The sequence below is a fragment of the Coniophora puteana genome (assembly GCF_000271625.1).
Source record: "Coniophora puteana RWD-64-598 SS2 unplaced genomic scaffold CONPUscaffold_16, whole genome shotgun sequence".
Lineage (NCBI taxonomy): Eukaryota > Fungi > Basidiomycota > Agaricomycetes > Boletales > Coniophoraceae > Coniophora > Coniophora puteana.
In genome coordinates this window covers 305,615-331,326 of record NW_006913068.1, presented here as the reverse complement: position 1 = coordinate 331,326, position 25,712 = coordinate 305,615, and the positions used below count along the sequence as shown (strand labels likewise).

Genomic DNA, 25,712 nt, shown 5'->3' with positions numbered 1-25,712 from the left:
TTCTCTCTTCTAATCGCATTACAATGTCTCATACGCGTCCTGCGCCCTGTTTTTTTAAATTTTATTTTACGATTTTCCCCCCTCTTTTTTCACGCCTACACGACATTTATACACTTCATAATACCTTAACGACACCTTAACGACTTCTTACGATACTTTTAGACACGCGCTTCTTTCAGTGGCGTTTTACGGACACTCTGGTCGCACTTAGTTGACCCTATAATGCAGCTTTTCCCCGCTCTGAAATGTGCGATCGCATGTAAGAATGACCCAAGCAATCAATAAGCACATCTTAGTTTGTCAAAAGACAGCTCTATATTGGTGGAACACGCTACTCCTAATTACTTGGGTCAGAATAAGTACGCTCGTACGTGAAAAGGAGGAAGGGAAAGTGTAAGAAAAGTCGACAGATAGTTTGTGCGTCCCTTATTTCGAGTAGGTTCGGTTCGGCATGTAAGTCCACTTTAACTTATGAGGGGCCATCCTTATTTGGGGGCTTAACCGAGACGCGCGTGTATAAGTTTCCTGATAAGGAAGCTACACAATTCCTGATGCATATGACAAAAATAGCATGGAAGCCATGCTACTTAGCGTATTGCTAGCTGTTCGTGACTGCGGCATAGGACTTGAAATCGCGACCCTGAATGATCTGTAAGCCACGTTCCTCAAATGACCATGGAAGTAGAGCTCCCTACCTGATTGGCTTTGTGTTTACGTCCGAGCTCTCGTCTACTTCACCAGAATCTTTCGAACACATGTGAGCGGGAGGAGTTGTGACAAAACAGCCAAGTATGCGATAGTAAAACTCCTTTGCTTCGTATGTGAAGCCTAGTAAGCCAAAGTAAATGAATGCGCAAAATGCATAGGACCACTGGGACATATAAAGTTGGATGGCGGTGTCGGCATGCTCCTGCCAGTTTTGCAGCATCCAGGAAGATTGTTCTGACATTTCTACTGTTGCACCGTGCGCTGACACTGGAACGACGAAGGTGATATTTTCGTGGACAACTTGCCATCCTGGCCAAAATGGCACATCGTCCACTTGAGTGATTCGGACGGCAGGGACCAGAACAAAGAGTGATAGGGCTAGCTGATGTATGTTTTGAACGAAAGAAAAAATGATAAGGTTCCGAAACCGTTTTGCCGTAAGTCGACGATTTCCCGATGATAAAATGTGCCCTAGCATATGGCGTTGCTTGATAGCGACTCGGATTGCTAGAGCTAGTAGAATGATGAGCAACCCTGGCGAGTCTGTCATGAGTCCGCTCACCAGAATAGATTGATGATACAATCGAAGCTACCAGCGGCCACACGCCAACCAACAAAACGCTGGCTCCGTATTTGCCGTCTGCTGGGCAGCAGCCGAAATCTTCTACAAGCAGATAGCGGTTCACTTGCGCAACATAATCTTTATGAATGAGCCTTAGTACCTGGATCATTTGATTGAAACTAGATAACATACACAAAACGACGCATACCGCCGGTATGCAAAGACATATGAAAGTGTCCGTTGCCACAACACACGCAGCCTGTCGCAACGTTCAGACAGGTGCTCACCAGAGAAAATATTTATTCTCGTACGCAGTTTCTCTGATATTGAAGGGTAAGTATCTGGTACAATCTTCGATTTATGCATAGCGTAGCGACTGGGAGAGCGACTTCGCCGCCAATAGCTAGGCGAGAGGCTAAGCTTTAACTCAGTTTTGAAGAGAGAATATTTATGAATACACTATAGCACGCACAAATTTCACACCACGCAGGCGCCCAGTCTGTGACATTGCCATTCCACATAGCGGCATTGACGGCTATTGTGAGACACATGACACTAGTCCACATAATGTACAAGACTGATCCCGTATTCCATGCTATTAGACATATTTGTAATACCCCACAATTTGTGTCAGCGGTAGACATAGGTGGCATAGTGAGCCATACCTTGGTATTTTTGACCGAGCTGTGAAGTAATGAGGATAAACCCCAGGAAAGAACAAACGGACGCGGCGATATTGGTGGCGGCGCCGGCCATGAGCGGCAACGTGAAGTGGGGAGGGCGGGTCCACGAGCGTGAAACTCACGACCTGAAGCTATATATTAGCCTGTAAGAAGAGCAGTGCATGGGATGCCGCTAGCAAGCTCCAAGCTCCGCCTGATGTGATGGTGGCTCGGATTCACCTGCGATATTTGAGGCCATCAGATCTTCAGATGCTTGGTATGAGCTGATGTCCGGCCCGGTCAACATTGAAGTAATGAAACCCGATGATCATTCTAGATCCAAAACAGTGCTGACGTTGGGATCTCTAGAAAGTACATAAACTAGCATGGGTTACTGCATCCTTCACAGTTGAACTTACGTACCCACGTTCCGTGACTTTGAACAAAAAAGTACTAGTCACAACCCTTGCATGTTTCTAGTAGGAGCCATCAAAATCAGTCAGCGGATGTGGCTACAATCAAGGCGTATCATCGTACTCTCCCGTTCTCCTTCGGAATCAATCTTGGCTGTGAGCCCTATTTGAGTCTTCAGTGCTTCGGACTAATTTTGCATCCTTTTCCGGCAAGTTCATCAGTAGGGTATAAATACTACATCTTCGGACTTGAACCGACGATTTGTTTTTTCTCTAAACCTTACCTCGAAACCGTTGCAGTCTTTACCGCCCATGTCCCCACCCCTCAATAAATCAATGGCCAAGGTATACATGTCACAGCGTCGTACCTACGACTCCAATCATAGTCCAAACCATTGTGTAATCAAACTCACCATTTGGCATTGTACCTTTCATATACATTCGTTGGCTCTCACGCCCATTTACGCCGTCGTAACAGCTGCACTGGTACGTCTATAATAATCTGCTCATCATTGCCAAGTCACCGTCAAAGCATCTGACATGTTTCGTCGTGCGTCATTCTATATGCTCACAGAGAAGCGCTTCGCCTCGAGGACGACCGGACTATTCAACTTTCGAGCACACAGAAAGTGGCTTACCAGTGAAAAGCTTTCCCGCAGCACCTCAAAGGAGCCTGCACGGGACCTCTATAGCATCGATATCGTCACAGTTCAGGCATCCCCAAACAGCGGTTTCCTTTCTCCAACTTGCTTAGGCTCGTGCTGGGTTACTGAATGCATTGATCAATGTCCGATAGTTTGGAATGACGAGCGAAAAGATATTAGTTTATCCACCTGAACACCGCCAAGCTCAGAATAATGGTGTAGGGGACCGGAAACTGTGGCCTCGAGTACGGCAGACTCCGCCGTGCAAGTCTTTGGTAAGAAAGCCGGTTTTCCTTCGAGCGAGGAGCACAGCGCTCGAGAACAAACGACAACACGACAAGGACAGAGGCCGAGGAACTGACGTTTACTAAGTCGACTTCGGCTGTACCGCGAACAGGAAACATCCAATGTCCGCTGGTTTAGACACACTGCATATCTTATTTCTCATGTAAATAAACGTAAAACATATGCGCCACCACCCACCACCGGGACAGAGCCCGTCCGTCCACACTGCATCACCGCCACCACTCTGTCTGCGCAAGCTCTCAACGGATTGCGCTTCACATGCACGAAACGACTGACAGATCGACGAGCGCATTTGGAGGGATCGAAACAAAATACGCGATAATAACCAATCGATTGGGAGAAAAACAAATAAGCGTACCGAGGAGCGGCAAACAATCAATCAAGGGAGGAGAAAAAAGAAAACTAGATTAAACAGACACACGGAACAAAGCATAGGATGTGACGACGATAGACGATGGACGACAGACGGGGGAGAACCACAAGAATACAGATCAGATCACGGACAGCAGATATCGTCGGGGGTCGTACAGCGTTTAAGCCTGCATTAGCGTCACAAGTCAGCCATCGGCGTTCATCTACACGAGGCGCTATGAAGGGAGACTTACCTCGGTCGAGACGGCCGCAGCCTCAGAGGCAGCAGCAGCCTCGGCTTCTGGCTCCTCAGCGATGGGCGCAGCAGCGGGGGCATCGTTCTCCTTTGCGTTGTCTTCGGCGGCCTGCGGGACACAAAACACTCGTCAGCACGCTTCCACAGACCGACCCATTCCCCACTCCCACCACCGACGTCTCTCACTTGCTTCGCAATCGAGCGAAAACATCCACGAGGGCAAAAGAGGACGGATGAGATGAGATAGAAGAGACGAGACGCACCTTCGAAACAGGCTTCTTCGACCCCGCACGTGAAGCGGGCTTCTTCGTAGAGGGGGGCTTCGCAGACGCCTTCGAGGCGGGCTTAGCGGCCGCCTTCGATGCAGGCTTCGCCGCCGCGGTGTCAGCGGCTTTGGAGGCGGGTTTGGCAGCAGCCTTGGAAGCGGGCTTAGCAGCAGCCTTGGAGGCAGGCTTCGACGCGGGCTTGGCGGCGTCGGCAGAGGCAGCAGCAGCAGCGGCCTTGGAGGTGGGCTTGGCTGCAGCTTTGCTCGCTGGTTTAGCCTGTGTATGGGGTGGGCGCGGGTCAGCTTGATGCACTCGGGGACGACATAGGGAAAAAGGACGGAGAGGCACAAGGGAAAAGGGAGGAAGCAGGGACACGAAGGGAGAACAAACGCACCTTTTTCGCAGGCGGCTCGTTGTCAGCGGCGTCCTCCTTCTCGGCAGCACGCTTCTCGCCCGTCTGCGCGGGCTTGACCTCGTCCTTCTTCTCTTCAGCGGCGGCGGCGGGGGCAGCTTCCTCCTCGGACTTCTTCTTGGTGCTGCGCGGCTTGGCGGGCGCCTTCTTCGCGGGTGCAGGGGCTGTCGTCTCGACCTTGGGCTGGTCCTTGATACGGGTGGAGCGGCGGGGCTCGGCGGTGGCGGAACCGTCGGCGGAGGCAGCTGCTTTGCGGGGCATTTTTTCTCGGGATGTGAGGTGGGTGGATTGTGCTTAGGTGTTGGTTGAGCTTTGGAGGGATGGGCCGGTCGGCATTAATACGTAAGTCGAACCGTCCCCCCCATCGCGTGTTTACTGGCCTCAGCTCACCTTATATCACGTTTTGTGAACGGTTGGACAGCAAGATGGGCTGTTCACGGACAAGGGGGAGCTTGTTCGAGGGAGGGGTACGCGGGAAGGGGAGGAAAGGGAAGGGGAACAAGGAGGGGGGCACTGGAGCGCGAGGCGAGACTTGGACGCCCTGTCGCTCTCTTGTAATTCCGAACTTTATCTGGCAATCAACAAACCTCGCTCACGTGACAGTTTCACGTACACAGGCCAAAACATAAACATGGACCTACCGCCCCGTTACTCCCGCCCACGGTCGGAACACACTTTGACCCTGGAACCCAGAGGGGCGCACGGACCACGCGGTGCCTGGATTGCCCTTCGGGAAAAAGCGCTCAGGGGCTGAGCTGACAAGAACGTGAATCCCTCAATGATTCAGCCAAGACCGGGATGAAGGATCGCACTATGTTTTCGGGCTTCGTCAGCCAAAGGTACGATATCCAACACGACCTGACATTGCTTTATGATTTACAGTATTCAGAGAGTGGAGCTTCGATATACGGACACTCGCATCTATCCCAGCCAAAAACCCAACACGATAACGACTCCCAGATCTAGAGCTTCGCGAGCACGGCATCCGCACCGGAAACCGTGACACCACGCTCCTGCTCAACCTGTATTCATCGCACCGCAACGCAGCCATGATCAGACTTTGCGCATGCTCACAGATAAACAACCGCCGCAGCAGAACGCACCTCGACATACTGGATCTTCAGATCATCAATAATAAGCGCATACCGCCCTGTGCGCGTGCCGAACCCGACGGCGGACAGATCCTGGTCGAGACCGAGCTTGGCGGACCACTCCGCGTTCGCGTCCGAGAGCGCGAGGATCTTGTCCTTGAGGCCCTCGACGCGCGCCCAGCCGGACATCACGAAGGCGTCGTTGGCGGCGACGACGGCGATCACGTCGACGCCTTTGGCCTTGAACTCGTCGTGCTTCTCGAGGTAGGGCGGGAGGTGGTTGATGTGGCAGGTGGGCTGTGGTGGGTCGGTAGGGCGAGCGATTGGAGAGCGGTGAGGGGGACGGGCGGGAGGGAGAAGCAGTGTCTCAATACTTCTATCATGGTGGATGCAGAATTGCAGGTGGTACGTACCGTGAAAGCGCCGGGGACGGCGAAGAGAACAACCTTCTTGCCCTTCCAGGCGTCCGTGGAGAGCGTCGTCGCTGTCATACCCAACCCACATCAGCGTCTGAGAACGGTTGGTAAACCATACACCCATTGTATCACTTACGGACACCGCATATAGCCTACACCCGCGCAAAGAGAAAGATCAGCGATCAGCGATACCGTGCTAGCAAACCGAAAAAAGAAAGGAGACATACATGATCGTCGAGCTCAGGGGTGTACGGCACGTACTTGAACGTGCCCTGGGGGATCTCGTCGCCAACAGAAACCTTGGGAGCGGGCATAGCGATAACGACTAGTAGCAATCAACGATAGGGGTCTGAAGATGCCGAGCACAGCTGATGAGCGAAAGAACGATGAGATGGACACTGCAACTCTCACCAAGCTTATATACGCGATCCCTCGAGAGCGGGCGTGGAAGGTGGATGAAAGATTGATGACGCCGGCGCGGAATCACGCGAGGATCGGTGGGAGGGAATACTTAGGGAGGATCAGGAAGGGATGGGGATCTCAGTGCCGGTGGCGCGCGGGTTCCTTGCGAGCCGGAGAGGAAGTCGTGCAATTGGGGAGCTTGATAACGCGCTGATAATCGCGTCTCGTGATTCCGTGACTAACGCGTCACGTGGGGCGAACGCGTCAGCTTATGGCTCAGCTGGATCGCGTCGTACGCGTCCACAGTGCTCGGTACACGTTAGAATGCCATTAAACTCTAGGGGTCTTTTTTGGAGACGTATATGGTAAAATTCGCTCATGGCAGTCATGGATCGTGACCGCGTAGAGCACCTTCATACAGGGTAAGGCCCATAGTTCAAGTTAGAAGACGTAGACGGAGGACGTTGACCTTACACAAACTCCAAAGTGTATGCCGCCCGGAAACCGGAGAAACGCAGAAGCGAGCGGCTGAAACCTGAACATGTGTAAGCACATTATCCAGCGCGTCACGTTACAACCGACACAGCAATGAAACTGGTCCCCAACATATCGGACGTTGGGGCAGAGGGGCGTATCGCACTCAATGAGTTTTGCTGATAGTCGGTCTGATGCCCGGCGAGGAGCGAGCCATGCAGACGTAAATAGCATACAGTTCGTCGTGGTGATGACGTCGCGAGTGTTTCGCGCTCACCAGGGTATCGCACATCTCACATCGAGTCGCCGGAGATGCACGGCAGCGCAAGTTGGAGAGCAGGAGGGCACGAAGGCAGAGTAGAGTGATGAAAACATTCTTTTGACGCACGGCAAGGGCGGTTACAACCAAGACCAAATGCTCAAGGTGGGTTTGCGCGCGTACCGTACATGCGTGCAGCGTGAAGGAGAGGCAAGGCGATCTGACTTAGCATAAGCAGCTGTGAGTGAGTCCTCCGGTGGGTTATCAGCGTCAGCTGTGTCCGAGTGGTTCGAGGAAGCAGGTGTTTATTGACAGTGGAGGCGTGTTTCGTGGCGGGCGTTTAGATCATACAGCAATGGATATGGTTTCAGACCAACGCGAGAGCGATACCACCAAATTGAAGGCAAGTACGGTGCAATCGTCATCGTCAAGAGAGGTCTGCAAGTATGATGGAAGGCTGTGGGATGCAGGAGGCCCTGGGGAAGCGAAATGCCTTTGTCAGCGTAAAGGATAGAGGAGAAAGTCACCTCGGCCGAAGACGACTACTCACGCAGACGGCATGGTGCGTGACTGGGTTCCCTATCGGGCTGAGAGTTCGACGAATCAAACGGCTGCTGCATACATGGACGTTTCAATACGCCATGGCCGAACACTGTCCGAAGCACTATTATACACGCACACCTACTGGGAGGCACGGCCACGCGTTCGAGACGGGCTTCTGAGAGAACGTGTTTCGGTGTGCGTGCTTAGAAGTTGGTAAAGCTTCTTTCGTAGGATTGTCAGTGTAAAGCCATCAGCGAGAGGGCTTCGGCGGGCCTACGTAGGCCGGGATGACGTGGTCATCGTTTCTCCGGAGTCCGGGCGGCACGATTAGTGAGCTTAAGCAACGTGACAAGGGTCAACTGTATGCCATTCCGGCGCCGGTGCCTTAGCGTGGCAAGGAGCGCCCACTCTATTCCGTGAAGGCTTGGGTGATGCAGGTGCGGAACGTTAAACTTGCGAGGTATAAGTGTATGCGCCTGCGACTGCCTTGCCTATGGTGGGGCTACGGTGTAGTGCATCGAAGTGATATAGTGGGCGTGATATGCGGTACGTGTATGGGATGAAGCATGAAGGCGATGGCGCCAACCTGGGGGCGAGTGATGGATGAAGACAAGGCTGATGAGGAGGGCACTGCGTGGGCACACTGTTCTTGGTTGGGCGACCGTGGAGACCGGTGATGTGACTCAGCCATCACTAGCTCGGTGGGTGAATGCGGTTGTGCCAGTATGTTTCAGTGCTAGTCTTTTGAAGGAATACATTCTGGAAGGAATTATCTATAGAGAGGGTTGAGAAGGAGGAGAGGGCGCGAGTATGACGGGGGAGAGGGAGGGGTAAATTAATGGAGTGTGGCTGTGTTGTGGAAGAGTGGTTGGAAAGCGGTAATTATACCGTTGCTTGTCTCGACGGCTGTAGCGAACAGCTGCGGCTTACTTTCTCTTCGTCCATTTATCTCTCTCTCTCTCCACACTCTCATTTCGCTTTCTCCTCTTCCTCCTCCTACTAGGCTCGTTTGTTGTCTGTCGGCTCGTGGCTCATTCGTACCTGTACCGCTCGGTCTCTTTTTACCCCACCCCTGCCCTCCTTGCCGACAGATTCTCGCGCGACGACACCACGTCAACACAAACCACTAGTACTGTACCCGACCACAGACCATGCCCTCCCCTCACGACGACACTGACTTTGACACTGACCACGAGCACGAGCACGATGACGACCCCAACATCGACCCCGCCCTCCGCCTCCGCACGGTCCGCACAGCCGCCAGCACCATCGCAGAGTCCATCCGCTACGAGCAGCGCCAGGAGAGACGCAAATCCGTCAGGCGGAAACGTTCTCTCTTCTTTCGCAAGGACAAGGAGAAGAAACATCATGCCAAGGCCCCGCCGGATGAGCCAGGAGCAGCGGCAGCAGCAGGGCAGATAGCCGGCCAGCGGAGGAACGTCTACGTGAATATGCCCCTCGCTCAGGACGAGGTCGATCGCCATGGCGAGCCGATCGTGCAGTATCCGCGCAACAAAGTGCGCACGACACGTACGTTTCTTCTTCTGTTCTATTCGTTCTTGCGTTTTCTCTCGTTTTGAGCTTGGCAAAGTGGAGCTGACGCTGTGCGTGGTATGAAGGGTACACACTACTCACATTCGTGCCCAAGAACCTCCTCGAGCAATTCTGCCGGTGCGTCTCACACCTACACTTGGCGCAACCCAGCGGCAGCAACTCATTTCCTTGACCACAACCACAGCATTGCGAACATCTACTTCCTCGCACTCATCATCTTCCAACGTGCGTTCCCACTCACTCATCCATCAAACTCACAGATCCCGCTCACCCTTTCCACGCCCAGTCTTCCCTATCTTCGGCAGCGTCTCCCCACAAACAGCCGCCTTACCCCTCCTCTTCATCATCGTCGTCACAGGCATCAAAGACGGCCTCGAAGACTTCCGCCGCGCGCAGGTCGACGAGGAGCTCAACACGTCCGCCGCCACGCACCTTGGCAACTGGCGCAACGTGAACCAGCCGCGCGACCCGCGCCCGTGGTACGAGCGCGCGCTCGGCCTCCACGCGCCCGGCAAGGTCACCCGCGGCGTGCGCAAGCTGCGCGAGAAGGAGGCAGGCGAGGCGGGGACGCGCGTGATGCTCACCCGCGCGGGGGAGGGCGGGCCCGTGAGCGAGGAGCCGGAGAGCTTCTCGGACAGCTCGATGAGCTTGCATCACGGGACGCCCGGGCGCGGAGATGGGAACGGGAACGGGAGGGTGCGCGGCCCGGGCGGGCGCCATTTGGAGGACATTCAGAGCGTGGACTCGCATTCGTATCCGCCGCCCGTTGTCGCTGCTGCTGCTGCTGCCGCTGCTGCAGCCGCGAACGGCAAGGGGCATGTGCCCGACGGGTCTATGTCGACTACGATGTCGTCGGACGAACTCGGCCGGTGGGGCGCCGATAACCCTTCGCTTTCGGCATACGCGCAGAGCGTTGCGGCGCGGTCGAGCATGGGCGTGCTTGACTGGAAGAAACACATATCCGGCTCGGCGCGGTGGGAGCGCACGTTGTGGAAGAAGCTCGAGGTCGGCGACGTTGTCCTGCTGCGCGACGGCGAGCAGATCCCGGCCGACGTGGTTGTACTCAGCTGCAGCGACGCGGACGGGACGTGTTTCGTGGAGACGAAGAACCTGGATGGGGAGACGAATCTTAAGCCGAGGAAGGCACTGAGAGCCACGCAGGACGTGCAGAGCGAGGAGGATGTCGAACGGTGCTCGTTTGTCTTGGACTCGGAGCCGCCGCATCAGAATCTCTACCTGTACAACGGCGTTTTGCGGTACCGGGACCTCTCTACCGGCGCCGAGAAGAAAGAAGGTGTGACGATCAACGAGCTTCTCCTGCGCGGGTGCACGGTGCGCAACACGGCGTGGATCATTGGCCTCGTGGTCTTCACGGGCCCAGACACGAAGATATACCTCAACGGCGGGCTGACGCCGAGCAAGCGGAGCAAGATCGAGAAGGAGACGAACTACAATGTCGTCGTCAACTTTGTCCTGCTGGTCATTATGTGTACGGTCTCGGCGGTCATCAATGGCGTTTGGGACGGCGCGACAGCGACGAGTGTCAACATATACGAGCAGGGGGTAAATCCCACGGACTCGGCGGTGTTGAATGCGCTGGTCACGTTTGTGTGCGTCCATCCTTTCTCTTTCCCTTCCCTTCCATCGTTGACGCAGAGGTCACGCTATGTAGCTCCTGCCTCATCGCCTTCCAGAACATCGTCCCCGTCTCGCTCTTCATCTCGATCGAGATCGTCAAGACGATCCAGGCGTATTTCATCGGGCAGGACATGGACATGTACTCGTCCGAGTTCGACGCCGCGTGCGTGCCCAAGAACTGGGGCATCTCGGACGACCTTGGCCAGATCGAGTATATCTTCTCCGATAAGACCGGCACGCTCACGCAGAACGTGATGGAGTTCCAGAAGTGTTCCATCGCCGGCACCGTCTACGGCGAGGGCGTCACCGAGGCGCAGCGCGGCGCCGCCCAGCGCCAGGGGCGCGCGAACGACCCGAGCATGGACCCCGAGGAGATGGGGAGGCGGCTGGTCCAGCTCAAGGACGAGATGGTGACGGGTCTCAGGAAGGCGTTCAAGAACCGGTACATGCAGCCCGACAGGCTCACGCTCGTCGCGCCGCAGCTCGCGGACGACATCGCGGACCGCAGCAGCGCCCGCGCCCAGGCGATCATCGCGTTCTTCCGCGCGCTCGCGCTGTGCCACAGTGTGCTCGCGGAGCGGCCCGAGCCGAAGGAGGAGCCGAATAGGCTCGAGTACAAGGCGGAGAGCCCGGACGAGGCGGCGCTCGTCGCGGCCGCGCGGGACGTGGGCTTCCCGTTCGTGGGGAAGAGCAAGGACGCGCTGGACATCGAGGTGCTGGGGCAGGCGGAACGCTATACGCACTTGAAGACGCTCGAGTTCTCGAGCGCGCGCAAGCGGATGAGCGTCGTCGTGCGCTGCCCGGACGGACGCCTTGTGCTGTACTGCAAGGGCGCGGACAGCGTTATCTACGAGCGGCTCGCGGCGGACGCGGACGAGGCGCTTAAGGTGCAGACGAGCAAGGATATGGACGCGTTTGCGAATGGAGGGTTGAGGACGCTGTGTATTGCGTATAGGGTGCTCGGCGAGGAGGAGTTTCTCTCGTGGTCGAGGGCATACGATGCGGCGGCGGCGGCGGTGGAGAATAGGGACGAGGAGATGGAGAAGGCGGCGGCGGTTATTGAGAGGGACCTGCATATTCTGGGCGCGACGGCGCTGGAGGATAAGCTGCAGGTGGGCGTGCCAGAGGCGATTGAGACGTTGCACAGGGCGGGAATCAAGCTGTGGATTTTGACCGGTGCGTTGACTTCGTTCTGTTGTCCTTTTCCCCCGTGCGCATCGTGAAGCCGACACTGACGAGCTCACGATCAAACGGCAGGTGATAAACTCCAGACGGCTATCGAAATTGGCTTCTCATGCAACCTCCTCAAGCCCGACATGGAGATCATGATCCTCTCCGCTGATAACGCCGACGCAGCGCGCGCGCAGATCGAGGCAGCCCTCAACAAGATGGCGTCCGTGCTTGGCCCACCGTCGTTCGACGCCAAGCATCGCGGATTCGTCCCCGGCGCACAGGCCGCGTTCGCGACGGTCATCGATGGCGACACCCTCCGGTACGCTTTGGAGCCGGCGCTCAAGCCACTCTTTTTGGCGCTCGGCACGCAGTGCGAGACCGTAGTGTGCTGCCGTGTATCGCCCGCGCAGAAGGCGCTCACGGTGAAGCTCGTGAAGGAGGGGCGCAAGGCGATGACGCTGTCCATCGGGGACGGGGCGAACGACGTCGCGATGATTCAGGAGGCCAACGTTGGGTGCGGGCTGCTCGGGCACGAGGGCTCGCAGGCGGCGATGTCGGCGGATTATGCGTTTGGCCAGTTTAGGTTCTTGACGAGGCTGTTGCTTGTGCATGGGCGGTGGAGTTATCAGCGGATCGCGGATTTGCATACTAATTTCTTTTACAAGGTGCGTGAGTTCTTTGACTGCGCTTCAGGGCGGGATGTGTGCGATGGGATGTGGGCTCATGGAGCGGGTGTAGACTGTTATGTGGACGTTCGCGATGTTCTGGTTCCTTCCGTTCTGCTAGTGGGTATCTTTTGCATTCTCTTTGTTACGGAGCAGAAGCTGATCATGCATCATAGCTTCGACGCAACCTATCTATACGACTACAGCTTCATCCTTCTGTATAACCTTCTCTTCACGTCTTTACCCGTCATCGTCCTCGGAGGTTCGTCCAATCTATACCGCTCTTTTACCCATCACGTCATATGCTAACCTCGTCACCATCCAGCCTTTGACCAAGACGTGAACGCCAAAGCCGCGCTGGCCTTCCCACAGCTCTACGTGCGCGGCATCCGCGGGCTCGAGTACACGCGTGCCAAGTTCTGGATGTACATGTTTGACGGGCTGTACCAGTCCGCGATCGTCTTTTTCATCCCGTACCTCGTCTGGACGCTCGATCTCGGCACCGGACCTGGTGCCGTCTCGTGGAACGGGCGGGACATCCAATCGCTGACGGACTTCGGAACAACGGTGGCGATTACGGCGGTGCTTACGGCGAATTGCTATGTTGGGATGAACACGAACTAGTGAGTCCTCTTTGTGGGTCCCATATGAGATGGTGTGGATCCTGACGAATGTGGGGTAGCTGGACGTTTATTACTTGGATCGTCATCATCTGCTCGTCGCTAGTTATGATGGTCTGGGTCGTTGTTTATTCGTTCTTGCCCCCGGACAACTTCTTCTCGGAGACGGGCGCATTCGTGGACGAGGTGCAGAATCTGTTTAGCAACGTTACGTTTTGGTCGACAGTGGTTTTCTCGACATTGGTTGCCCTCGGTATGTATTCCATTGAGCATCTTTGACCCCCTGTTATGTGTGTTAATGCTGCCTTCGTGACATAGCACCTCGCTTCATCATCAAATTCGTCGTATCCGGGTACATGCCGCTGGACAAGGACATTGTCCGAGAAGCATGGGTGGGCGGCGACCTCAAGGACCAACTCGGCATCGCCCACCGCAAAGCGTCCAAGAACAAGACTCGTGCCGACCTCGAGCAAGCGCCCATGTTCTCACGCCCGCACGCGCGCTCGGCCTCGGAGGCAACGTTGCAGCAGGCGTACGAACCCACGCGAACGACTGATAGCCTCGACTACGTCAAGCCACAGCGAACCGCGATGCCTAGCACAGTCCCGAGTACGGCGGGCATGTACGATGAAGATGACCACCTCGCACCTCCACCTATGACGCCGCACTCAGGGCTCTCTCCTGGCAGCCCTGGCTCAGGGAGAGGGTACGTGTCGCCTGCGTCGCCTAACCCATCTTATTACTCCGCATCGGCGATCCCGTCACCAAGTCCAGTGCCCCCGGCGCTCTACAAGTATCCAAGTGGAGAGGTGACTGGGAGCAGGGTACCGCTGAGAAGTCCAGGGGCACGTTCGCCGAGTGTGTCACCAAACCCAGAGTCGAGGACGACGAGCCCTGGGTATCGAGATGCACCGAATTTGGGACAAGGACATAGGCCAAGGGAGGAGTCATACGAGATGCAGGTCAGGCATTCGCCGTATGGGGGGTTGTCGCCCTACCCGTCGTTCTCGCCGAGTCCTTCGGGTTCACCGTCGGGATCGCCCCGGATACTGCCGCAGCAGGTGCTGCAGCCTCAGCAAACCTATTCACAACAGCAATCGCCATACCCACCACAGACTCACCAGCCATATCCACATCAACTGCAGCCACAGCAACAGCAGTGGGGAGACGGGAGCAGTCTCGCGCCGTCATACCACTCGCACGTGTCGCCGATGCACTCGCCGCCTCACCAGCCTCTCCAGCAGCTCTCCCCGCACTCGCACTCGAATCCGCCATCAAGACAAAACTCGGGTGACCGGGGACTGATGCCCGAACCTGAGGACCCGCGGCCAGAAAGCGCGATGTCGTGGAACGGCGGGATGGCTCTGTAGGCGGTGCGAGAAGGACTAGAAACCCAGAAAAGGCTGTTGTTGTATTTGTACCTCTACGACCATCTTTTTTATTATTATGTTGAATACTTCAACCTTTCGTTTCGTTTCGTTTCGAACTTCTGTGTTATTTTTGGATTGCAACAGATACCTATTCGTCTCTATCCCTCTCTATAGCTATATGTGGATTCCCACTCGCGCAACCTAGTCACCGTAGACCCCGCCCGCCCGCTTTCTCCTTCCTCTCTAGTCGGATCGGAAGAACTGTTCTCTATCTATGTTTTGTTTCTAGCTGCATGTGAAATAGATTAATTTTCTCGTCTGTACTCTCTTGTTTCATCTTGTGCGTCTGATGTGACTAGAGATGGCGGGTTTACCAGGAGTCAATCTAAGGCTTTGACATGAATACCGGTGCTCGAGCCTGATGGCGTCGAGGGTAGCGGCGGACATGTTCTAGGTGCGCTACATACACGAGAAACCGGATATTTAGTGTCAATGATCTTTTTTCCTTCGTCGCGGTGCTGTGATTGTTTTCTCGGCGCTATAAATATCCTCGTGTTGTCTTGAAGGGCGACAAACAGACTTCCGAGCTCGGGAATGACAAGTCCGAGTCCATCGTACGAGCAAGCAACCTTGCAAGTGTGTAACAGCTTCCAGATGGGTGTGATGTTGCTGCTGTGCTGGAATCCCCTTGAGAGATAAAAGTTTGTGGAGCCGATGACACGTCAACTTTAGACGACTCGTCCGAGCCATACTTCCTCCGGCGAGACAAGGGAAAGCAGATGAAGGGTTGGGTCGGGTAACCTCGCAGGTCATATATATAACCATGGTTTTATTGTTTCTGCAAACGCCTGGCTTTAACAGCTGAATCTACTACTGTACAAAGTCTCCATATCTTGACATTCTTTAATTTCCCTTGTTGTGTTTACGAAATTAATCTCTGTAAAATTAAAACATATGTACTATTCTCCTTCAACTCTTAGCCTGTCTATCATTTGTAGCTTTAAGAATAAACGCGAGTAAAAGCTGGCTATACATCCGATCCCACCGTACGTGAGGTTATGGATGCCGGTTCAAATACTATGGTGTTCAGCCTAGTGCCATTGCTCATCTGTGACAACTCGATACCTCCACGCTCATGACGACGTGAAATATCAGCGTGGTACTGTCGATAAGCTAGGACGAGGCGAGGCGAGAAAAGATACTGTTGCAAAGTTATGATGATGGTTTCGATGCAAGAGAAGACCCAGCCTCCTTCGACATTCTAGAAATCAACGGATTTGAGATATGGTAAGAGTCAGCTATCGAAGTAGGCCTTCTGGACCTGTGCTTACGGTGAAGTTCGCGAGAAGACCAGTTCGTAGCACACCTGCTACCACGTACCTAAGCCATGTGGTTTCAGCATGGTTGCATAAGGCAAGAGCTTGGAAGTGACGACTCACAGGACAAAGTACAACACGTTATCCCTAATCAGCAGTGCTAAACATTCATAGGCTCCCCAAGTATGCGATCGTGCCCGCAGCTCCTTAACATGCATGAAGAAACACTTCACAACGAAAAGAAGGAGGATGATCTCGAATATGACACCTGAGACCGAGGTGTATCCGTACAGAATATCGTTGTAATTAAGCTGACAATTTTTCGTGTTGAACAGGATAAAGATTAATCCTAACAATAGCTTTGAGCTTCGTTCACCTTAGTAATGTCTGGGATCATACCTTCGATACCGCTTCCAGGTCCCATGACATAGTACTGTATAGTGCCACTTGCAACATTGCACAGCAGGAAACATACTACCAGGAATACGAGCACTTTCTTTGAACGATGAAACAATGCATAAATGCGTAGGATCATGATTGCTTGAAGTGTCAGTCAATAAAATATCACACAAAAAGCCAGAGGCATCCGTACCGTCCATAGCCAACGTAAACACGAACTCCATCCAGTTCTGGGCAATAAACACTTGAAGGCCTGCCTCGGGTTATAGAGATTTAGTCTCGATGACGACTTCCCATGCATGGTGGCAACTGCACATACATCTGGTTCGGCCGAAATTATTTACGGAGTAATTGAGTAAACTGAATTTTCAATGAAAACATCAACGAACGCCTGTATGGCGACTTCTTGATGAGACAGATCAGACTTTGAGGTGTTGGAATATCCTCACATGATCAGACATGATAGTTTGGTTGCTCGCGATTACTGGTTGTGCGGTATGTCAACCCGTGGTGATGCACGACGGGGAACACATACCAAAGGATGTACTAGTAGGTGAGAGTCAAGGCAACTAATTAATGATTCAAGAGTATCTCGCGCGAACAGATGATTCTCACGCAGTAGTTGCCAGCCCTAGATATCGAACCTTCAAACCGACTGAATGAGATGTACGAGGAATGGCACATGTTTCTGTCTTCGTACCACGATATATAGAGTCGACACAAGTGACCACGGCTTTCTCTACGAATTTTAGTGGGTAAAAATGGCCCTTGAATGATGTAAAAAAGAGCGCGTACCCAAACAAGGTCTACCTATCAATTGATGAAGATACCAACGTTTAAAATTCGTCAAAAAGGCATAGTTTATAACCTCACTTCTTGTCCAAGGAGGAGGACTACCAGAGGTCACGAGGCGGTGAACGCCTAGACTGCAGGGAAATTGGTAGATGCTCACCATAGTCGTAGCATACGGCTGCTGCAGCTGCGACTAACGAAGAGGTAAATCAGTGACTTTAACAACGGGTCAGAGACAGCCATACATCCTGCGAGATCGTAAACCCACAGTCCTTGGGCTGTCGAGAACCACTCTGGGGAGTTGGAGACAAAAGGCATATCAGACAAAGACAATTTAGAGGCCAAGATAACAGTGAGACGGGGGTATATATACGCAGGCCGTCACAATGAAGGTGCAATTCGGTTCCCAGTCCTCGGCATGTCGACATCCTGTTACGCGAGAGTCGCCTTGCCTAATAGCGGACGGGGGCCACCGATCCGCGATGTCACAGGCCAGTGTGCATATGGTACTATGAGAAAACAAAGTATTCTTGGAGAGGCGGATCCTCTTTTTGGCGAGCAACTGGGAGATAAGTGGCTCGTTGACTTGCAGAGTTTGCTAAGAGTTTGAAATTGATGTGGAAGAACTCACAATAAGATCTGCACCTGCCACTTGCAGAGGACCTGACAAATTCGCGAATTTCACTGATTCCTAGAATCTGATGGAACATTAATGTCGAAATAGTGGAAGATCATTGATCAATGGGGCTGAAATCGTGAGCCGCAATGGAATGCATCAGCTAAGCCATTCACAATGTAGGAAATAGTTTCACTCTAGATCTCTCAAGTGTTTTCTTTGAATGTAGCCTGATAAATCACTCGCAGGCTTGATGAATATCGGTGCATGGGCTACTTATCTGAGATCTGAATCCTCATGATGTGTAATAATTGGTCGTCAAAGAGAACAATGTTTGCTAAAGCCTCTTCCTCCAGAACAAATACAGGGTCTCAGGATGCAGATCTTAGTGGCAAACACCGCATCCGAGTGTAACCCGACCTCTGAATAAAACCCCCTGGGTAGATGCCCAGTGTATAACTCCCCAGGTATAGTACGCAGATTAGAGCGACCCTGTCTTGCACTAAGTGGTGGGTGTAAATATTGATATAACCCAGCAGCAGCTCAGTAGCCGTTTAAAAGACCTATTTAGAATTATGACTTCAGGCTTGCAGGCTTGCCACTTGTGCTACTGAATCGATAATCGCACAAGGTATAGTAGTACATCATATTTTTAGAACGTTCGGTCTTGAAAACTCGCCATAACCATGCAAGGTAAGAGTGCTTATCAGAATTCGCTCCGAGCCATCCACTCTTTCGGTCCGGAGGAGCGGCGAGTCGTCGGCTACCTCTGGCGCGGGAGAAAGGTGGTAGTGACACAGTTCACAGGGGGAGTAGCCCAATAAGTTCTCAGAGTTTATTGTGGAAATATTGTGGATACAGTTTAATAAAATTTTGCCAGGACAGCGAGACTTATTTTGGAACTTACCAGGGACGCATTTTAAATAAAGTTTGGCGATTTACACTTGACACGGCCAATTTGGTTACAAAAGATATTTTGATCAGAATATCTCCCCGCTAAGTACCAAATAAGTCTCGCTTTTCCTGCAAAACAAAGTTAAAATACGTCTTCAATATTTCCACCATAAGTCCCGAGAACTTATCGGGCTATTCCCGCTGTGAGTTACTGCGCTTTGCAATAAAACGCGGAATCGCAACTTTGGATGAAGCCGCGTGTCGGAACTTCCCGGAGAGACCCCGTAAAATAGTATTAGCGCTGTTGACTTTCTTGAGTTCCCCAACACGCGACACGCGTCGCGTGTGAGCAGTGCGAGCGAGCATCTCCACGAGCGTGAGAATAACACGTCGCTTCTGGGGTCCGACCTGGACAACGCGCGCGATTCCGCGTTTTATTGCAAAGCGCAGTAATATTGCGCATCTGCGAATTCACGCACAGCCAACTTATCTTCACCTCCGAATTCTTTTCGCATCAATCTAGGCTTGGATCAGGACTAAGAACGCACATACGTCAGCAAAGAAGAGTACCCATCAACACATGCACACAATGAGTCGCATCGCCCTTAGCCCCACGGCCTCACTCATCACAGGTCCACCGAACTTCACACCCTTGAATTCTGCCTCCCATCTGCGCTCGACCGCCCCAACACAGCTTCAATCAAGAGACGGGGGATATGGCAGAGGGCACAACTCTCTGAGGGCTTCAAAAGCCGCACCGGACGGGTCGAAACGTGGTATCACTGAATCGACACGCGTCCGCGTCATGTCCTAGGCAAGCAGGCGCAACGTTGGCACGAGGCAGCGGCATGCCCTCGGTGCGGCCCTCTGCCGCGCTGCGGCGATGGAGGCTTTTCTGACCCTTTGCCTTCGATCTTGTTGGTACTTAAGCCCCTTGGCCGATCTGGGGAGTGTCTTACTACATTACACCCATCATACACATCCGTCTCATCGTCATCGCCACCCATCTTGCTCTCACTGATCTACTGATCAAGACTTTGCGATCTTCTTGAACGTCTTATATCTTCGTCTTTGACGGTACTTCTCGAACAAACCTGCACACGTAAACGCAAGCATGGACTACGACATGGACGTTTCTCCCATTGCTGGGCCGCTGGTCGTTCCCCACACGCACAACTACGAGGACGTGGGGCGCATGATCGTACGTTCCCTCTCTCTCCTGCCATCACCTCTCGATCTGACGCTGCCGTCTAGCCCTTCGGCTCCGATGTCGACCTCTGCTCTCTGCTGACTGCCATGTCGCTCGAGCGATCCAAGGTGAGCATCCTCCCCTCCATCCCTCCTCCTATCTTCCTATCTGCGAGCACAAATACTGATACACTCTGGAGCAAGGATCCTCAAGCGCGGCTTTCTGCGTTCGCCCGACACGATCAGGACCAGGCCGGGGACGCACCTCCACACGGGATCACCACCGCCCCGAGCGGCGCAAACGCTCGCATGCCCCCGTCGGACGACCCGGCGGGGGGCTACCTCTCCGATACCTCGGAGGCATCAGCGCGCTCGAGCTCAAGCTCCGCCTACGGGTCGTCCTCGCAGCCCATTCCCCAGCCTACATCGCCGCCGGCGCAGGAGGCGCTGCCCTCGTCCTCCATCGTCGCGCCGCGTCCGGCAGGCCCGGCTCCATGCCCGTTCCTCCAGTCCACCCTCGCTTCCCTCGCGCCCGCCCCTGCGTACCCCGCCGTCGAGCCCTACCCTGCCCGCCCGCAGGGCGAAGCGCGCACGCACGCGCAGGAAGAAGGGAAAGGGAAAGGGCTGGCGACGACGAACGGCGCGTACCTTGATACGCTCCTCACGCACCGCGCGCTGCTCGGCGCGTTTCCACCCGCCCATGCGGGGTGCGGCGACGCGTTACGCGAGATCGCGAGGGAGGTCGAGGTGCGCGCCTGGCGCGCATGGGACGGCGAGTGGCGCCCCGACTGGGACGGGGATGCTGAGGCGGTCGCGGCGTTCCGCCAGGAAGCGTTTTTGGTTGATACGTGGGTCGTTGAGAGCCGGGCTAGGTGCCGGTGATTGGGTTGGGGGTGATATGTATTGATAACGGTATTGATAAGTGGATGCGGACGGGCGGACGGGTTTCCGTTGCGTTTTGGACATGTGTATTTGGTAGTTACTGGGCCTTTGTAATGAGTATACCCACCGGTAGTGGATCAGAACAAAGGGCGATTCGCATGAGTGGTTTCGGAGAGATTCGGAGACATGGGTGCCCATACTCTTCGAAATGGATCGTCAAGTAGATAGCCGCCGAAACTAGTGGCGTCTAGTGGTGATACATCGTCATGTTCATTCCGAGATTACACGAACATCTATAAGATAATATGCATCCTTTGACAGAAGGCCCTCGTTGTGGCATCCAAGCAAATCACCATCAAAGATACAGCTCGTGTGACGAATGAATGCAAAAACGATGTCACCTGCCAGTAGTGCCGATTCATGGTTCCATCGAGGCCAGCGCTAGCGATCAGTGGGGATAAAGTCCGAGAAGCCAGAGTTATATGAGTGCTTCTTGCAAGTGACCAAGAGTAGGATGCTTTGGGATGTTCTCCGGCGAGAGTCCAAGATACTCCGTGAAATCAAGTCCAGAGAGGACGCGGTAAAGTGCTACGCTGTATAGTGTTGGTCTTCAACCTAGGCTTACTATAGTTTAGCTGCACAGCACCGTGAGGAGGCAGCATATATGTAAAGGAGCAGAAGTGCCTGGCCCTGGAGCCTCAAGCTAAGCTAACGGGGCCGTTAGTTCCGGTGAACTGTATTGAGCAAGCAGATGGGTTTTCAGATGCAAGGCAGCGTGGACTGGAGCTTTTGTTCATCGATAGCTACGCGAGTCCCAAAGTACCAATTGAATAGAAGCTGTGTGTTTCGACGCCACCAGGAATAGCGTGAAGCAAATGCAGATTGGGCAGATGGGAGAGGAAGAGATGCGTCGGGAGGAGCCGGGAGCACACATTGCGTCACGAGGACATGGGGTGCTTATGACATAACGCCCCTATCTGGGCTTCCCCGCCTTCGTTTGTGGTTCAGGTGATGTCTTCTCGCCCCTCCGCTCTGGGGTCTAATAGAGCAATGAACTTGCTATTATAGGTCCAGCTTATACAGCAGGGCCGCCCGGTCCCCCAGCGCACACGATTCCCCCCACCGACTCCCTTTTGTCTTGTTCCTTCACCCCAACCCCATTGACATCCACCACCATGTCTGGAACACAGCCAACCGTCGTGCCCACCCAGGTCCCACAAGATCCCAAGCTCTCCCCAATGCCTCCACCAGTGAAGAAGAAGCAGCCCTATCCGTTCTACCTCGGCGGTGTCGCCGCAACGATCGCCGCCTCGATCACGCACCCGCTCGATCTGACAAAGGTCCGCCTCCAAGCATCAGGCGACAAGCGCATGCTCGAGAGCATCAAGAAGACCGTGCGCACCGCGGGCGCACGCGGCCTATTCGACGGCATCTCCGGCACGTGGCTCCGCCAGATGAGCTACTCCCTCTGTCGCTTCTGGGCGTACGACGAGAGCAAGAAGATGATCGGCGCCAACCAGCCAGACAGCGCGCCGTGGAAGCTGCCGGCTGCGGGCATGATGGGTGGGTGCTAGTAGCGCCCCTCGTGCGGCCTGGATGGGTAAGTAGGTGGGCACAGTGCTGACGCGTACGCATCCGCAGCTGGTTCGATCGCGGGCGTAGTTGGTAACCCAGGAGGTACGTGCGCCGACCGTCCCACTCCATCCTCTGTCTGCCTAAACAGCTCATACTTCATTCTTCTTCCCTCTCCTGGCCGCCGCGTGTGCAGAGGTCGTCATGGTGCGTCCACTCCAAGCTTCTCCTCTCCCACCCGTGCCCTGACGCGATGCTCCTCTGTTCTCTGCTTTGGCTCCCATCTGCGGCCCGCGGTGCGCGTCGGCACACGCTCGATCCCACCCCTGATGCTCCTCTGGATCGTATACGCGATTTTCATGGGACGCGTCCGATTGGTGGATGTATGCGTGGTACACGGCGGCCATCCCTGCGAACATGGCTCCACACCATCGCACGACTACACGGGCGGCTTTTGGAACATGCATAATGTCTCACCTGCAACGTAAACTGCGCGTCAATAATCAAGGTCCGCTTGCAAGGCGACTTTGCCAAACCGCCAGAAAAGCGCTTCAACTACAAGCACTGCCTCGATGCGTTGTTCCGGGTAAGCCAAACGTTAACGTTGATCCTCTTGATCTTCATTATCATGTGTCTTCGCGGCGGAGGACGTCCCGGTCTTTGTGGTTGCTTCGTTTCATATTCGCTTTGAGGGAGCCCAGAGAGGGAGATAGATAACCGAAATGCGGAGGACAAGGGAACGCGCGGGGTGAATCCCTATCCGCCCTTTATACTCCTCCGTTCGGCGATAGAGCGTCTATCCCCCGCATACTTGCGCTGTCGTTTGGTTATCGCCGCTGTGGGTATGTGACCGCGCTGGTGGTTTTGCGGGACGGCTTTGCGGCTTGACTTACGGCGCATAGCTGAAGCGAGACATGGTCGAGTTGTCGATTTGCAATGTTTTAGCCCCTGTCTTTTTCAGCTACGCTTTCATGCGGACCGAAGCCTACCTTTCTTTCACTCATGATTGCGCTGTTTGATGATATGGTTGCTGATCCACTGCTTAGATGGTCCGTGAGGAAGGCCCCTCGTCGCTCGCGCGCGGTGTCGGCCCGAACGTCTTCCGTAGCGTGCTCATGAACTCTAGTCAACTCGCGTCGTACGCCTCCTTCCCTTCTTTTACCCACATTGCCTGAGCTAACGCCATGTAACCTGCGCATATAGGTACGACTTCTTCAAGTCGGAACTTCTAAAGACACCGTATTTCAGCGACAACATGGCATGTCACTTCACAGCGTCGCTCGCGGCCGGTACGATCGCGACGACGGTGTGCTCGCCTGCTGATGTGTTGAAGGTGCATCCATGATCTTAATTTCTCGCACTGAAAATTACTGACACATCGTGCGCATAATCAGAGCCGTATAATGAACGCCTCTGGGCCGGGATCGAGCGTACGTCTCATCCTTTTCTCTCTCCCCCAAATATTCTAAAACCCGAGCTAATGACGTGTACTTCCGTTTCGTCTACTGCAGTCAACCATCGGCGTGATCAAACAGTCGCTCGCGAACGAGGGCGCGATGTTCATGTTCAAGGGCTGGCTGCCCGCGTGGACACGTCTCCAGCCGACGACGATCCTCATCTTCCTCACGCTCGAGCAGCTCAAGCGCGCTGTCGACTGGAAGCGGGGTGATCTCTAGTTTCCCATTGACCTGGCGCTCCCGTTCGCCGTTCGGCTGGAGCACAGCTAAATGAATCGCGGGGGCGACGCATGGCGTATGTAAGTTCTGGAGGAGAGATAGAGGTGGATTCGGGGGAGATACCTGTCCTCGCTCTGGTTGTATTATCAATGTTTCATCGCAACGGAAATGCTCTGGATCGGATTTTGTTTTCTGCTTTTTCTTTTTGCTTTTTTGCGTGTATGTATAGTTTACGACTGTTTTCATATCAGACTTCGCTGTAGTCTAGATCTCTGTTTTGTACCCATCCGTGGAAGAACGCTAGCGGTGTATATGTGTATCTGATTATCTTTTGACTCGTGGCGTCGTGGGGTGTATGCGGGCCGATGGTAAGCTTTGAGATCTGAGATGTGAGGTCTGAGTACTGAGTACTGAGTCTCGCACAAGCGTTGAAGGGAATGTTCAGGCTCCTACACAGCCGTCATTCCGAGTTTAGTGAGGCAATTGCTAGTGCGGAGGGACTTAGCGGAATCTGAGGTACATGACCCTTACGGATTCCCGCTACCTTAGGTAGTGGGTCTCAGCGCAACTCGTGTACTAGGGATCTCTGCCAAAAATCAGCTCAAGCGAGATCACGTGATATTTTGACCCCCGCTTCGCTTTCCGCGCGCGCATTTTCCTTCTTTAGGCATATTTGGGATCCCGATACTGAATCAGCGCGGTCGCTACTCTTCCCCCGTTTCGCCCCCTCACCGTGCTGGCGTTCTAATTTCCATATCATCAACCAATGACTTCCTTTTCCTCAGTTGTTTGCGATGTTCATAGACTATATATGCCTATCCATGCGGATGTGTTATCCATGCCCATGTCCATGCGGACAATTCTCACTCAATGCAAGCACCTAATTTGTTGTCAAGTTCCCGTGACAATGTGGATATTAACCAATGCTGTACTGGTTCTATGGATCTTGTTGGTCCCACTCTCATTGCTATCAGTATAGGTGATGTAAGTCAGAGATCCAACAATTGTTCTTTGGCCCTTCCAGTATTTTCAATGTTGATATCTCGACTGATAGAGTCCTTGCCTCTCCTGGAAATCAAGGTGCTGTCCGAATATTAATGCGGTGGGCCAATTGAGATCCGTGAGGTACTTTCACTCGTTAGGTTCCCCTCAACGCCCACTAAAAGAACTCCCAGCCCTGCTCTTACCAATGTGTTGATGAGTATCAGATCATCATCTAAGACTTAAGGGCAAACAAAAGGCTGACTCCCCTTCTCCTTCCCCTGCAAAGAAGAATGCTCTGTGATACGGGGCTCGGGTGCGACGTAGTATTACATACCCTACTCTATACCTGTCTATAATGGCTGTATATTATACACTCGCAATTCTACAGGGTACGCTCGGACTATTGCAGCAAATTAAAATAATTGCATCAATGTCTAGGTAGCGGGCTTTTGCTGCGCGCGCGTGGCCCTACGTTATTTACCCGAACATTTTCAATCTCAGCAACCTTGTTGGCCTCACACTCTCCAGGACGAGCAGCTACGCCATACGGAGGGGTCCACCTAATTTCGGTCCATTCGGTCCATTCGGTCATAATCGGTCAAGTAGGT

The 25,712-nt window shown here is 53.8% G+C and overlaps 7 protein-coding genes across 7 annotated transcripts; 3 read left to right on the top strand and 4 right to left on the bottom strand.

Moving 5' to 3' along the window:
- Nucleotides 1-1,274: 1,274 nt before the first annotated feature.
- CONPUDRAFT_65798 (fungal pheromone STE3G-protein-coupled receptor) lies at nucleotides 1,275-1,914 on the bottom strand (the record flags this gene model as incomplete). Its single annotated transcript, XM_007775915.1, has 4 exons — nucleotides 1,275-1,408; nucleotides 1,463-1,529; nucleotides 1,582-1,685; nucleotides 1,743-1,914. Coding segments are annotated over 4 exons (477 nt in total), but the record flags the coding sequence as incomplete, so codon positions are not given.
- A 1,507-nt stretch (nucleotides 1,915-3,421) lies between these two features.
- Nucleotides 3,422-5,080, bottom strand: CONPUDRAFT_85296 (uncharacterized protein). The gene is made up of 5 exons (XM_007776022.1): nucleotides 4,971-5,080; nucleotides 4,563-4,890; nucleotides 4,166-4,444; nucleotides 3,901-4,011; nucleotides 3,422-3,834 (listed from the first exon to the last, which is right to left on the bottom strand). Exons 2-5 carry the CDS (start codon nucleotides 4,839-4,841, stop codon nucleotides 3,829-3,831), a joined length of 675 nt encoding a protein of 224 aa, XP_007774212.1. The 5' UTR covers nucleotides 4,842-4,890; nucleotides 4,971-5,080; the 3' UTR covers nucleotides 3,422-3,828.
- Nucleotides 5,081-5,376: 296 nt separating this feature from the next.
- On the bottom strand, nucleotides 5,377-7,156 carry CONPUDRAFT_169329 (thioredoxin-dependent peroxidase). The gene is made up of 7 exons (XM_007776021.1): nucleotides 6,964-7,156; nucleotides 6,499-6,900; nucleotides 6,315-6,436; nucleotides 6,224-6,239; nucleotides 6,085-6,155; nucleotides 5,684-5,968; nucleotides 5,377-5,602 (listed from the first exon to the last, which is right to left on the bottom strand). Exons 3-7 carry the CDS (start codon nucleotides 6,399-6,401, stop codon nucleotides 5,543-5,545), a joined length of 519 nt encoding a protein of 172 aa, XP_007774211.1. The 5' UTR covers nucleotides 6,402-6,436; nucleotides 6,499-6,900; nucleotides 6,964-7,156; the 3' UTR covers nucleotides 5,377-5,542.
- Nucleotides 7,157-8,739: 1,583 nt separating this feature from the next.
- On the top strand, nucleotides 8,740-15,082 carry CONPUDRAFT_112054 (phospholipid-translocating P-type ATPase). Its single transcript, XM_007776020.1, has 11 exons — nucleotides 8,740-9,295; nucleotides 9,385-9,436; nucleotides 9,504-9,544; nucleotides 9,606-10,929; nucleotides 10,992-12,133; nucleotides 12,215-12,795; nucleotides 12,869-12,915; nucleotides 12,972-13,057; nucleotides 13,121-13,418; nucleotides 13,478-13,668; nucleotides 13,734-15,082. Exons 1-11 carry the CDS (start codon nucleotides 8,917-8,919, stop codon nucleotides 14,783-14,785), a joined length of 5,193 nt encoding a protein of 1,730 aa, XP_007774210.1. The 5' UTR covers nucleotides 8,740-8,916; the 3' UTR covers nucleotides 14,786-15,082.
- Nucleotides 15,083-15,812: 730 nt separating this feature from the next.
- On the bottom strand, nucleotides 15,813-17,610 carry CONPUDRAFT_77173 (uncharacterized protein; the record flags this gene model as incomplete). The annotated part of the gene is made up of 11 exons (XM_007776019.1): nucleotides 15,813-16,046; nucleotides 16,117-16,165; nucleotides 16,225-16,450; nucleotides 16,501-16,534; nucleotides 16,577-16,641; nucleotides 16,694-16,753; nucleotides 16,820-16,860; nucleotides 17,036-17,046; nucleotides 17,296-17,310; nucleotides 17,369-17,426; nucleotides 17,453-17,610. 11 exons carry the CDS (start codon nucleotides 17,608-17,610, stop codon nucleotides 15,813-15,815), a joined length of 951 nt encoding a protein of 316 aa, XP_007774209.1.
- A 1,847-nt stretch (nucleotides 17,611-19,457) lies between these two features.
- Nucleotides 19,458-20,973, top strand: CONPUDRAFT_85293 (uncharacterized protein). Its single transcript, XM_007776018.1, has 3 exons — nucleotides 19,458-20,003; nucleotides 20,057-20,119; nucleotides 20,195-20,973. Exons 1-3 carry the CDS (start codon nucleotides 19,917-19,919, stop codon nucleotides 20,870-20,872), a joined length of 828 nt encoding a protein of 275 aa, XP_007774208.1. The 5' UTR covers nucleotides 19,458-19,916; the 3' UTR covers nucleotides 20,873-20,973.
- A 1,074-nt stretch (nucleotides 20,974-22,047) lies between these two features.
- CONPUDRAFT_93301 (mitochondrial carrier) lies at nucleotides 22,048-24,120 on the top strand (the record flags this gene model as incomplete). Its single annotated transcript, XM_007776017.1, has 7 exons — nucleotides 22,048-22,435; nucleotides 22,514-22,549; nucleotides 22,966-23,030; nucleotides 23,491-23,582; nucleotides 23,648-23,777; nucleotides 23,839-23,874; nucleotides 23,956-24,120. 7 exons carry the CDS (start codon nucleotides 22,048-22,050, stop codon nucleotides 24,118-24,120), a joined length of 912 nt encoding a protein of 303 aa, XP_007774207.1.
- Nucleotides 24,121-25,712: the final 1,592 nt, after the last annotated feature.